This window comes from Rhizopus delemar, genomic scaffold (genome assembly GCF_000149305.1).
Source record: "Rhizopus delemar RA 99-880 supercont3.1 genomic scaffold, whole genome shotgun sequence".
Taxonomy (NCBI): Eukaryota; Fungi; Mucoromycota; class Mucoromycetes; order Mucorales; family Rhizopodaceae; genus Rhizopus; species Rhizopus delemar.
The window spans coordinates 67,459-80,060 of NW_027137827.1; the positions used below are offsets into that span (position 1 = coordinate 67,459).

The 12,602-nt window shown below is 35.0% G+C and overlaps 5 protein-coding genes across 5 annotated transcripts; 2 read left to right on the forward strand and 3 right to left on the reverse strand.

Moving 5' to 3' along the window:
• Positions 1–765: 765 nt before the first annotated feature.
• On the reverse strand, positions 766–1,515 carry RO3G_00027 (uncharacterized protein; the record flags this gene model as incomplete). Its single annotated transcript, XM_067654618.1, has 2 exons — positions 766–904; positions 1,292–1,515. 2 exons carry the CDS (start codon positions 1,513–1,515, stop codon positions 766–768), a joined length of 363 nt encoding a protein of 120 aa, XP_067510719.1.
• A 2,991-nt stretch (positions 1,516–4,506) lies between these two features.
• On the forward strand, positions 4,507–5,407 carry RO3G_00028 (uncharacterized protein; the record flags this gene model as incomplete). Its single annotated transcript, XM_067654619.1, has 2 exons — positions 4,507–5,260; positions 5,304–5,407. 2 exons carry the CDS (start codon positions 4,507–4,509, stop codon positions 5,405–5,407), a joined length of 858 nt encoding a protein of 285 aa, XP_067510720.1.
• Positions 5,408–5,810: 403 nt separating this feature from the next.
• Positions 5,811–7,792, reverse strand: RO3G_00029 (uncharacterized protein; the record flags this gene model as incomplete). The annotated part of the gene is made up of 2 exons (XM_067654620.1): positions 5,811–5,851; positions 5,974–7,792. 2 exons carry the CDS (start codon positions 7,790–7,792, stop codon positions 5,811–5,813), a joined length of 1,860 nt encoding a protein of 619 aa, XP_067510721.1.
• A 1,033-nt stretch (positions 7,793–8,825) lies between these two features.
• On the reverse strand, positions 8,826–10,591 carry RO3G_00030 (uncharacterized protein; the record flags this gene model as incomplete). The annotated part of the gene is made up of 6 exons (XM_067654621.1): positions 8,826–9,566; positions 9,611–9,687; positions 9,737–10,007; positions 10,052–10,275; positions 10,351–10,461; positions 10,513–10,591. The coding sequence occupies 6 exons, from the start codon at positions 10,589–10,591 to the stop codon at positions 8,826–8,828; spliced, it is 1,503 nt and encodes a 500-aa protein (XP_067510722.1).
• Positions 10,592–10,975: 384 nt separating this feature from the next.
• RO3G_00031 (uncharacterized protein) lies at positions 10,976–12,359 on the forward strand (the record flags this gene model as incomplete). Its single annotated transcript, XM_067654622.1, has 3 exons — positions 10,976–11,061; positions 11,110–11,583; positions 11,636–12,359. 3 exons carry the CDS (start codon positions 10,976–10,978, stop codon positions 12,357–12,359), a joined length of 1,284 nt encoding a protein of 427 aa, XP_067510723.1.
• Between the last annotated feature and the right edge of the window lie 243 nt (positions 12,360–12,602).

Here is a 12,602-nt window from a genome sequence, read left to right on the forward strand (position 1 = left end):
TTTATAATAATAAAGTCATTTTTTATGATAGCTATCTTACATGAGAAATTGAAAGTTAAAAAAAAAAAAGAAAAGAGGTAGGCGACATATATAGACTCTCATGTTTTACTGTTTAATACCTCATATGTTCGTATCTAGCATCACATTATCGAATATGTTCTCTGAAGTTGGGTTAAAGTATAAATACATAGAACGTTCATTAAGATTTATTCGGTGATAGTAGAAATAGAAATAAATAATGTTTTTTTTAGTACACGTGTATTATAAATTAAATAAAATAACTAAAATCATTATTCTTCTTCACTAAAGAACTAGTACACCTTGATTGTCCACTCCTTTTTTTTGCTTTTGCTTTTACTTTTCATTTTACTTTCAACAATAAAAACTTCGGCATCCTCTATTATTTGCCTGATTTTAGAAGATAAATCCCAAGTGAAACATACAGATATCAAACTATCATCACTTTCTATTACTATAATTGTTAGTACTTAATTTCCTTCAATCAACACGAAACTCTCGTGTATCTTTTCCATAATATCATTACGAAGAGCTCTATAACTGGAAAGTTCATATGATGCACTTTTTGTACAGTATAAATCTCAGGGATGAAAAGAGAGACGACGGAAACAATAGCCTCAAAGACTATGGTTTGTATTATGGTGGACTTTAACTGAGACATCTATTGAAGGCGACTGAAATACATCGTTTGGCAATATTGTTAACCGTAGTCTTGGTTGCAATAACTGATTTCAGTTTATTACCAAATCATTTTGAAGGAGCTTCTTTCTTTGCAAACTCGGCTATTGATGCGTCATAAATTAATGTCAAAGAGATTATCCCCAAACTAAAGTCCAGCTTCATCTTGAGTGATTCATTATTCATGCATCCGTCATGGTATTTCCCCCTATATACATGAAGTACATTGATTATTTAGTGTTATACATTCTACTAAAATTTAAGCTCTCTTTCGCCAAAAAATGATTCAATGTATAGTTCCAGAACTTTACTATACAGTCTGCTTTGTTATAGGGTTTGACTATATTTTTCTTGAACTTGTTATTATCATAAAGATGCATGTTGATGTTAATATTCGGCTTGTTTATGTTGTATTGATTTTATTATATTTTACTTAAATGTAGTTGTATATTTTTTCATTCTTCTTCCACACAAAAAGGACGATACCAGGGGCGGGTATGCATCACAACTTTGGCATTTGTTACATCAACGATGGTATCGATTGTCGTTCCTGAACTAATCCCAGTTGTCCCCACTCCGACTTCCAACATGATACTGTTCTCCATAGAAGAAAAAGTTGAGTGATTTATAGTTAGCACAGAATAATTCTTGTGAGGATGGCTTGTAATAAAATTTTTCGAATGTATATGAGTTCAAACACCAATTGGCATATTTCTTGATGTCTTGTATTGAATGTCCAAGCTCTACAGCTTTTGTACTTGAAGCAGAGCTGATAGAGTGTGCTTGAAAATGAGTTGCATCGATACCAGCTGATTCCATGGCGTCTTTATCCAATTTGCAATAGTGGTAGGTTAAATTGATGAAGGAGTGTTGTAGACTTGTTCAAAGTAGTCCACGATGCGCGGATTAGAAAGATATGAAGGAAGAGATTGCTATTTTTCATTGTTGTATATTTGGAAAAATGAAACTTGGCATAGAGAGCATGCGTCACATTGGAAGTCGAAGTGGAATGAACTAGAACGACAAGCAATACATTATTTGAACTCATGAAATAATCTCATATTTTCTGGTGATGGTATTTAGACACCATGGAAATGGGGAAAAGGCACAAATATATAAAATAGCATTTGTGTTTGATTAAAAAAAAGCAAAAATACAAAAACAGACCACAAAAGTAAGCGACTCATTATACTTAAACAAACAAATGGACTTGTAATAAATCTTTATAACAAAATTGAGCATATACTTTGGTTTTCATGAGAAATCAGTTCTTCAAGTTTGGACGTAAAAAGAATATCGATATTCCATACAGCAACCTATAACAAGCTTTATAATAGATGAAATTGTCAATCAAGCCCTTTTTTCCTTTCCTTTTTTTTCCTTTTTTTTTTTTATTTTTTCTTTTTCTAATTAACTCCTAGAAATGTGTCATAATCCCTTGAAAAGGCAGATTAGTATTAACGTGATTATATCCTTCAAATCAAAACATCAATCTACTCTCAGAATAAATAAATCTCCTTTATTCAAGAAATTTCCTATTGCCAAAAAAAAAAAAAAAAAAAAAAAAAAAAAAAAGTAATAATAATGATCTTTAATCAGAATAAAGGAAACAGTTTGAGTGTACATTTGGTCCGTCAGTTTACTTTTGCCAACGTGTTGAAATGGAGAAAGCATGAGAAAAGGGGAAATGGTCTTAGTTAACCCCGCAGATTCTTTTAAAATAAGGTACCTTGCAAGCTTAAAGTTTCTTGTTCTCCTATTTATTAAAAGCACGTTGGTGTTCATATACAATTGCCTCATTTATTCACCATGTGTTTTTTGCCTCTTTCAAATAGAGCCTTTTGATAAAAATGTTGATGTGTCAGTGAAATGTTCTATTTGACTTAGCAAGAATACATCAAGCCATACAAACATGAAAAATAATAATTGCATTAAGAGAACTGCTGTATAGTCGAGGCCCCAGTTTATATATATCTGCATGAAAGATGAAGCAAAGATAGAATTGAATTATACTGACGTTGAAACAAAAAAGGCATTAAATATTTGGAAATTGCTTTCAGTAATAACATTGAAAAAGCTCTCCAAATCTGGTACTAGTAATGAAGACTATAAGTTTTTGAAGAACATTATTTTGATTTAGCAAAAATAGCACTGAGGTTTCACCTTGCAAAATTAGTGCAAACAAATTTCAGTTATATCAAGTCTTTAAATCGGCATAAAGACCAACAAACGTATAGAAATTTAAAAAGCCTTTTTTAGGAAATATTCTTGAGATGTCCAAATTTGCTTTTGTAATCCAAATAAGACACTTTTGTTTGTCATCAAATTCATTACTTAGAAGGCTGTACATTGATAGATAATAGAAAACAAGGAATAATTCGGATCATTCGTCTAAACAAACATATTTTCTTTTTGAAGGACTGTTATAAGTATGGAAACAGTTCAAGGTAAAGTAGCATATGATTTTCTCCGAATCCTTCTATTTTTAATTTTTTTGTAACCAAGGATTTTCAAGACTGTATTTTATGCTAGATATTAATTACATTGAGAAATCAAGAAAGATGAGCTCAGTAGCCACTCGTATACTGATTATATAAATGCTTTTGCTCTATCAACTCTAAATGGCCATCTGTCTTACATTTATCTTGTACGTTGGATTTGTGACTTAAGAAAACTGTCACTTGTAGGTAGTTTGCTGGATATCTCTTGTACAATTGCATCAACGACACATATAAGCTTTTGAAATAGTTGGATAGTATAATATGACATTGACGTTGGATTAAATATATAAACACTGTTATTTTTGTATAGCCTTTATGTCTTGTTAATAATATGTACATAGTAAATATATCATGAGCCTAGTTCTTCTTCTCATTATCAGCAATCATATATTCATCTTTATCGACAAGACTCTCTTGCTCTCTGTCTTATTCTTGTATTTTGGCTATTTCTGATTCTGTAATTTACAAGTATCACATCATTGTTGGATTGCCCTTCTTGTTAATACTCATTTATGAGTGCAATTCTATTTCTTAAATAGAGGCCATAGGTACATGGAAATAATAATACAAATACAGGTTATCACAGATTTGTTTTCATTCTATTTAATTAGGACTTATGTTAATCATCAATAAAATGCTCTTCATTCAATCATTTTCAGTATCAATCAATCAAGAATTCTGCTTTTCCATATATTAAAAAAGTGTGTATATAAATTTGTTACTTTTGTAAAGCTTGTTTAATAATCATACAGCTTTTTTTTTGTAATAGGAGAACACAAGCACATAGAATGTCTATAAAAGGTCATGAAACAAGAATAAAGATCTGAAAAGAAATAGTAAACTATGTCTAATCGATGTAAATGCGCGTCAAAGCCTTGTAGTTAATTAAAAGAATATATTAAATAGTACCATAAAAGGTGTATTAATATAGACTAAACTGCCGTTATGTATAATGAATGCAAATATAACAAGTATCAACAATAAATCTCATCTACATTATGTAACTTTCTGCTGAAGCCACAGTGCTATGTGAAACTGAAATGAAGGATATCACTCAGAACAATTTCATAAAGATAAATCAATTTTACAAAGCAAAGTTTATTTTGGTTGTATATGATATTATATAACAAGAACGTTGTCTATCCATAAGCTTAAAAGCTTTACAGCGAACTTTCTTTAGTGTAAGATATGTGCATAAGAGATTGTTCACTTGGTTTCAAACACCGCATTACAGCAAGAACCAATCAAACTTATTTTGAATAATAATGGATTATTTTCTTGTTTTTTATTCTTTTTAATATACTTTGTAATGGGCGCAGCAGAAGAAGACGAATCAACAACGGCAGCAGCGGTAGAGAAGCATACCACACAGTCCAGAAAGCAATATACTCGTCACCATATTAAGAGACGTTCAAGTGGAAGGGTTCATGTTACAAAATTAGCACCCATGGCAAAAGCGAATGCAGAAAATGAACCTTCTGACGCAGACGACGCAACAGAGCCTTCAAGACCTCCTATACGTCGTTCTCAATCCCAAAAGTCTTTGCATCGACTCTCTTCTGATAAAAAAGGATTTGTAACAAGAAGAAAATCGAATGCTTCTGCAAAACAACCTTTTATAGAAAACTTGACAACCATCAAGCCTCCTCCTGCAGAAGAGCAACAACAACAACAACAACAACAACAGCAGCAGCAGCAGCAACAACAACAACAACAATACAAATCATCCAATCCAGCACTATTAAGTGATAGAGTTGTGGCGGCACCTGTTGAACAAACATTAAATGCGGTTGCCAATAACTTGGTTGTACCCAAAATATCGGATAAAGAAGAATCATCACCCAAGAAACAGTTGCTCAAATCTCAATTTGTTTCTCCTGACGAAGAACGATCACCTCATAAAACTCCTTCGACATCTTCATTTCAGATCAATCGCAATCACAAGTTATCACGAACACAACAAAAGTTAATGCTTCAAAGACAGCAAGCACAGATAGAGGATGAGACAAGTCCAATTCACCCAAAGAATATACAAAGGTTAAATAAGGAATTAGAATTGGTTGGTAAAGAGTATAAATGCATAAAAAGATACCAAGATCCTGTCAGGCTCAGTTTATCACGCTGCTTGCTACAACAAAATCCAGATGAGACACAAACTTATATTCCTCATCTTGAACAGAGACAAATTGCGCATCGTCATCATCATTTAAAAACCATTGCTTTATCACGAGCCCATCAACAACAACATAAAGAAGAACATGATTCATATCAACAGTACGGATTATTAAGCTCATTTATAGATAAAGTATTTCATAATAAATCGTAAAATATACATATAAAAGGGTATCTCAAGTTATTTATAAAAAGCCTGATTCTTGTAAAAGGCGCGTAATCTTTTCATCTTCTCTTTCCCTATATCAACCTTTAGTCTATTTATATACCTAATGAATATAAGCTTACTTTGGTTCCAATCTCAAGCTTTCCTTGTACAATTGATCTTCATCACGCGAATTTTGTAAATTGTGCCATATGAAATCCTGAATCTGTTCTACTGGTCTGAACGAATATGATACCATTTGGTACTGCTGAATCTCTTGTATGACAGCTGCTGTTTTAGTTCGCTTGGCGAAATTGATGAGGTGATGATGAGGCGACTTTAGAAAATTCGAGTTGCCATCCTCAATGAATGTCAGATCCTGCAGGTAGATACCCACAAAGGGTACACAGGGTGGATTGATAGAATGGATCAGTTCTCGGTAGTGAGCAAAGTTCCTACTGGCTTTCATCAAGGTGCGCAAGTGAGTGACGACATGCTGTGCTCGGGCGCCCACAATCTCCCAGGTCCGCTTTAGCCTTCCGACAGCACTGTTGTCAAAGGCAGAGACAATGGCCATGCAGGTATTAAAATTGTTCCACTGCCGGCACCGTTCGGCCACATGGATCCAGTATTTGAGGAGCGCGCATCGTTTCTTGACCTCAGGTTGGCTTAGGATTGCATCCGAGACCCATTGCGTCATGAGATTACAGAACTGGATGGATTGTTGAATGTGAATCGCGTACGAGTCCTCTCTGGACCAGGCCTTGTCAAGACACTCGAGTGGTTGAATGGCACTAAAGAGCCTAAAGTCAATCAGGGTCAGCTGGCGTGCCATCTCGACTGCACTGATGTCCAGCAACTTAAAGTTGTTTAGGTTACGAGGCAAGATAGGTTCTGGTGTATCGGCTGGTTGAGTAGCCACGAGCGATTTGATGTCCTTACAGGATCCTTTCCGTTTCTGAATCAGTCTGACAAGTTGATTGGCAGAGAAACTGTGGGAGTTACGAATGGTTGTATTTGTAAACTCCAAGAGTTTGTCGAGGATGGCATAATCCTTTTCACAATAGTATTGTTCTAACCAGATCTTGATCACGTTGAAGACACGCAGTCGAACCAGTTTCAGCTTCTTATTTTCCCACAGGTTCAGCTCATCTTCTGTTAGACCTTTGGGTGGTTGAAGATTAAAGCGGGATTTGAGGAGGCTCAGGATTTGTTCAGAGGTAGAAAAGGATCGATAGGTGAGAAAGAAAGTGACGTTGAAATTCATATCAAAGTAATCATGCAAGGTCAAACGCTCAACAAGAGCAGGTAGTGTACCCCCCTTGACGTGTCCATCTTCAGTAAACAGAATCTCGTTTGGCTCATAATCGTATTGAAGGAAACTGCACTTATCATCACTGTCATCCACCGTAGTGATTTGTGAACCTTGAGAGGACTCTGTTACAATGGAGGAATTTCTTTTGGAGGATTCTTCTGTAGGTGAAACAGGTGAAAGAGGTATGTCACTTTGATTGCTGTTCGTTTTGAAGAGAGATGACTGTGCAGGATGTATTGAGGTAGATGAGGCATCGAGAGAGAGCCTGTGGGTATCGGGTGTGTCAAGTGAGAAATCCTTGAATAGACCATTCAGGACGCTGTGGCGATGAACAATAGGGGGAGAAGGAAGATCGTTAGTGTTCATGTTAGGTAGACTACTGTGACTGCTGACACTTGTATTATCAGACAGTGTCCACTTGAGTGAATTTCGCTTGTTAGTGCCGCTTGTTAAATTTGCATCCCCCTGTTCATTCACAATATCCGTCGTTATTTTGCAAATCGTTTGAATGGCTTCCAAGATGGACTGCGCTGCCTTTTGAATCTCATCTAAAACACTCTCTTCTGATTTACTTTCATCCGTTAAAATTTGTAATTTGATAAACAACAGACCAAAACTAGCATGAAGATTTTGTTTTGAGAAGGTCAAGTCCTTCATGAGATGTGATTGTGTAACATATTGGAAATCGGCATTCTCGATCAAGGATAAAAATTGCCTGTTTTGAGCAGCCAAATGACGGTATTGAGTAAACAAGAGAACAGTGAGTGATGTTCTTGATTTTGCAGGACGACTGAGGTGAGTAATTAACGATTTGAGAACGTGCTGCATACAATCTCCACAAGAATCCAACAGATCGACCCAATCCTGAGTGAGTTGATAAGTCGAAGGATGTGTCTTACATTCATAATCGGGTGGCAGTGAAGAAATGAGCACTGGATCGGCATGATGAAGTTGAATATTCATATTTTCACAAAGATGCATAAAATTACGCACGGCCATTAAAAGTTCCTTGCTTTCTGCTAACATTCTTGTAATATCTTTTGATTGTGAAGAAAAGATGAGTTTGGAAAGTGAGTTCATCATGAGTCTATGATGCACTTTAAGTATATTGTTTGACTTGACAATGGATGTATCTTTACTGATTGTGCTTGTTGATATCATCATACATCGAATGGTGTGTACAACATGAGTTACATGTTGGACAAAAACTGCGCTTCCTGAGTTTCTTGTGGCAGAGACAAGGTTATGAATGGCTAAGGTGATGTCAACTAATAATTTCTTGTAATTCAACTCTTGATCTATTGTTGTATCTATTCCATGTTCCTAAATAAATGATTGAATACTTTTTAGTTATTTTGAAATCTATTTATATTTACTGTCTGATGTTCAATAGTTGGATATAAAGGAAGCTATTTTTATTGTTTACGAATAAATAAAAAGAAGAAAACCATATTGAATAATTACCTTTTGTTTATTAGAAAGATAATCGTCAGAAATAAATTCAGAATCATTTGTTGGATCATGTTCTATTTGAAGCGTAGTATTATTGTTATTCTAAATAAATAAAGTTGAGTTTTTATGATAAAAATGAATTTCATGCAATACAATTTCTGTACGACCATGTTCTTCAACTACTTCTACATAATGGCTTGGAAACCAACCTCTTTGCCCATCACACCTTTTTATGAATTTAATAAAAATAAATAAAAAATGAAATGCATAATATTTGACTATTCATTTACCATCCGTCCCACCAACCAGAAGGAAGTTTACACAAAACGTCAATATAATCACCTTCTTTGAAACTTAAAGAAGAAGGATCATTCGATTCAAAGGCATAATTTGCCTTCACTCTACATAATAAAGTAGACATAAATAATAATAAAAAAAAAGACAATGGTTAAAAAGAAGAAGAAGAAAAAAAAAAAAAAGTGAGGTTTCAGAAGTTTTTTTTTTTTTTGAGTGACCTTTAATCGGAGAAGAAGATATATACTTTTTATGATAAAACCAGATTCCAATCAACTGTGGAAGCCTCTTCTTCGATTAAATCCAGCAATCTTTCTAAATCGCGGTGTAAGCTTACTGTGGGTGCGTTGACAACTACACGAAAGAAATCGGGAACACCGATCAGTGGAGAACGATCGACCAAGAATTCACCCGTCAGATTCACTCGTTTATGCAGCTCTTTTGTTACTTTGGACAAGATCTCATCGTTTACTTTTTGGATAGCATATGGCACAAACCAAAAGCAGATTTGCAAAAAGCTACTTGGATCTTGAACCAACACAAACCCTTTACGCTGTCTCACAATGTCTGTAAATTGATCTGTGATCTTTAATGCTCTATCCACTCGATCACCCAATCCTTCTTTTCCGTAGAATTTCCATGCCAAAAATACTTTGGTCGCATCCGGTCGACGTCCACAACCAATAGTGCCTGCACCCAAATCATATGGGTTGTCATGAAATAGATATTCTGCTTGTAATGAATTGGCTTCGGCAAACAGCAAATGTCCTTTATGAGGTGTCAATAGCATAGAACACTGTAAAGGAACACCCAATAATTTATGAGGATTGAGAGTGAATGTGTCTGAAGATCCTGATCCTTTTAACCAATCCTTATTTTTCATTACTTCATCTGAAAATACCACACTTCCTCCCCATGAACCATCTACATGAAGCCAGCATTTATACCTTTTTGCTATTTCTGATATACTTTCAATTGGATCAAATGCTCCCTGAATAATAAATAAGTCATGAGTTGATACAAAAAGTTATTTACAATCACTGTAGTTCCTGCGGTCGCATTAATAAAAAATGGGGTTTCATCTTTTTCTATGCTTTCTAGCACAAGTCTCTCTATACAACTTGTAAGTCAAAAGGGAAAAAAACCAATCACTTCATTTACCTAATTCATCTACTCTCATCCTTCCCACATCATCCACTGGTACTTTAATCACATTCTCAAGTCCTAAACCAAGTGCCTGTGCTGCTTTATCAATACTATAATGACTGTGTGTGGATGTAAAGATTTTTAGTTTTCCATAGTTGGCTGATGGATTTAGTGGACGTGGGAAATATCCTTTTGTTTTAATTGTTGGAAACATCTTATTTCGTGCTGTTATCATTGCTAATAAATTTGAAGCTGATCCACCAGGACACAATAAACCTCCTGCATCCTACTTTATTGTTAATCATCCTCTTTGTTTTATTTAATACTTACTTTTCCCATATTTAGTAATTGACCCACTGCGTTTGTTACTTCAATTTCCATAAGACTTAGCACAGGTGAGACATGATAGACATGTGTATTGCTATTAAGTACACCCAACAATAGCTCTGATATAACACCAATTGGATTTGTGCCCGCATAAAGCTTGTCTAAAAATCGAGGATTCCAACTGTTGACACTGTAATCCAATGTAGACTTGATTATTTCTAATGTGCCTTTTTGAAGAAAAGAAAAGAAAAAAAAAAAAAAAAGGTCAGAAAACAGCATGTTATTATTATAAGAAAAGTTACCTTTTATACCAACTCCTTTGTTTGGTAATTTGAAATCAAACAACTCGTAAAGTTCTTTTGGAGTTTGTGGCTTAACAACGGACACTGACTGTTCCTGACCTCTTTGAACGTCTATTAAATAAGGTTTACAAATTTAATCCTGTATGTTTGTGTACGTGTTACAATCAATGATCATATCTCGCATTTGAGTCAACATGATATCAAGCTCTTTAGCATCATCATATTCTTTAACTGCTACCATTTTTTAGAATTAAGAAAGAGCAACAAGCCCTCTCACCCCTGCCAAAATTGAAGGTTGATTGTGAACAATCGATTGAATCTCAATTCAAGAGACGATTATTTTGTGCACCTATCAATTAGTAAAAAAAAACTTTTAAATAAAGAGACTGGATGGTGTCATAATGGTTTCCATCTGATAATAAGGTATTATGTTATTATCTTTCTGTTGCCTACTAAAACAATTCACCACTAAAGAATTGGCATGTATGGAATCTCTTTTTGTTTTAATAAACAAAGACTCAAAACATGAGGTGGATCTCATTGTCTTTACTATTATGATTTAAACAAGGCAAACTATCTACAATAGCATATTGAACCCAATTCTTTCTTCTTCTTTATTGCAGAAATGATGGATCATTTAATAAAAATCAATTACAAGCAATATGTACTTTGGATCTCATGTCTAGTTTATATTTTTGAACAATACCTCAGGTAAGCTGATTGCAAATTAAAACGCACAAAATAATCAACATTTACAAGTTTCCGTCAACTTCGTCTCTTTTTGATACGTGATCGTCCTGATGAACTAGCAGATATTGTAACAAAAGAAGAATTCAAGAAATCACAAGCCTATAACTTGGAAGGGTCCTACCTTGGATTTATCATGAGCTGTTATAAACAAGCAGAGATGGTCTTCATACTTCACTATGATATACTTCCTCTCCTGTGGCATTTCTGTAGTCAATTGCACAAAAATGAATTAGTTCAGTCCGCTCTCTTCCTCATTTTCTTAAAGTCCCTGTTGACAGTAACCTCTTTGCCCTTTAAGCTTTATGGGACATTCGTGATTGAGGAGCGACATGGGTTTAATAAGCAAACAATAAAGTTCTTTCTTATAGATCAACTCAAATCCCAATTAGTCAATGCTCTCCTCATGGTTCCCTTTGTCTCTGCCTTCTTTTTCATTGTTGAACTCACTGGAGATAGATTTTATCTTTATGCTTGGATAACTATGTAAGCTGAATAGAGCTACATAAAAAAAAGTACGTTGATTCACACTGTATAGGATCCTATTTCAATTATTCTTCATCACAGTCTATCCAGCATGGGTCCAGCCTGTCTTTAATACCCTCACCCCTTTGGAAGAGGGAGAGTTAAAGGCGAGCATCGAGGCCTTGGCCGCCCGTGTCCATTTCCCGCTTAAAAAGATCTACGTCATGGACGGATCCAAGCGGTCCACCCATTCAAATGCCTACTTTTATGGTTTTGGCAACAATCAACAGATCGTCCTCTTCAACACCTTGCTGACCGAACAGGTGGATGAGATCTGTGCCGTCTTGGCACATGAATTGGGTCACTGGCAGATGTCACACACCCTGCAACTTTTTATGATCCAGCAACTGCACATTCTCTTTATTTTCTGGCTATTCTCTCGATTTGTTCACAGCCCTCAGATGATTACCGAGTTTGGATTTAGTGAGACGCCTGCAGTGATTGGATTTATGCTTTTCCAATTCATTTATTTTCCAGTGGACAGCATTGTATGCTTCTTGCAGCATACTTATAAACGTAGGATTGAGTATCAAGCAGATGCTTATGCTCTTGGGCTTGAATATTCTGATACACTGCGTAGTGCACTCATCAAGATGAGTGTCAAGAATTTAGGTGGATTGATTGTGGATCCGTGGTATTCAGCTTGGAACCACTCTCATCCTAGTCTGATCGAAAGACTTGATATGATTGGTGTCAAGCCTGCGTTGCCTGTTATAAAAGAAAAGAAAACATTGTAGAAAAAAACAGAATATAAAAATAAAAAGGTTATATCCTCCATCTTCAAGTACAGTAGCATTTTTTTTTCCTTTGTTAATTTTGTATTTTAGCTGCATTTTAAGTCTAGAAATTTTTCTGGACTGTCAAAAAGCTAGAAAATAAAATTTTACTTTTTTTTTGTTTTTTAAATATAAAATATGCCAGCCAAAAGAAAGAACTCCAGCACAACTGAAAGGCCCACAAAGATCTCTAAAAGAGAAGGT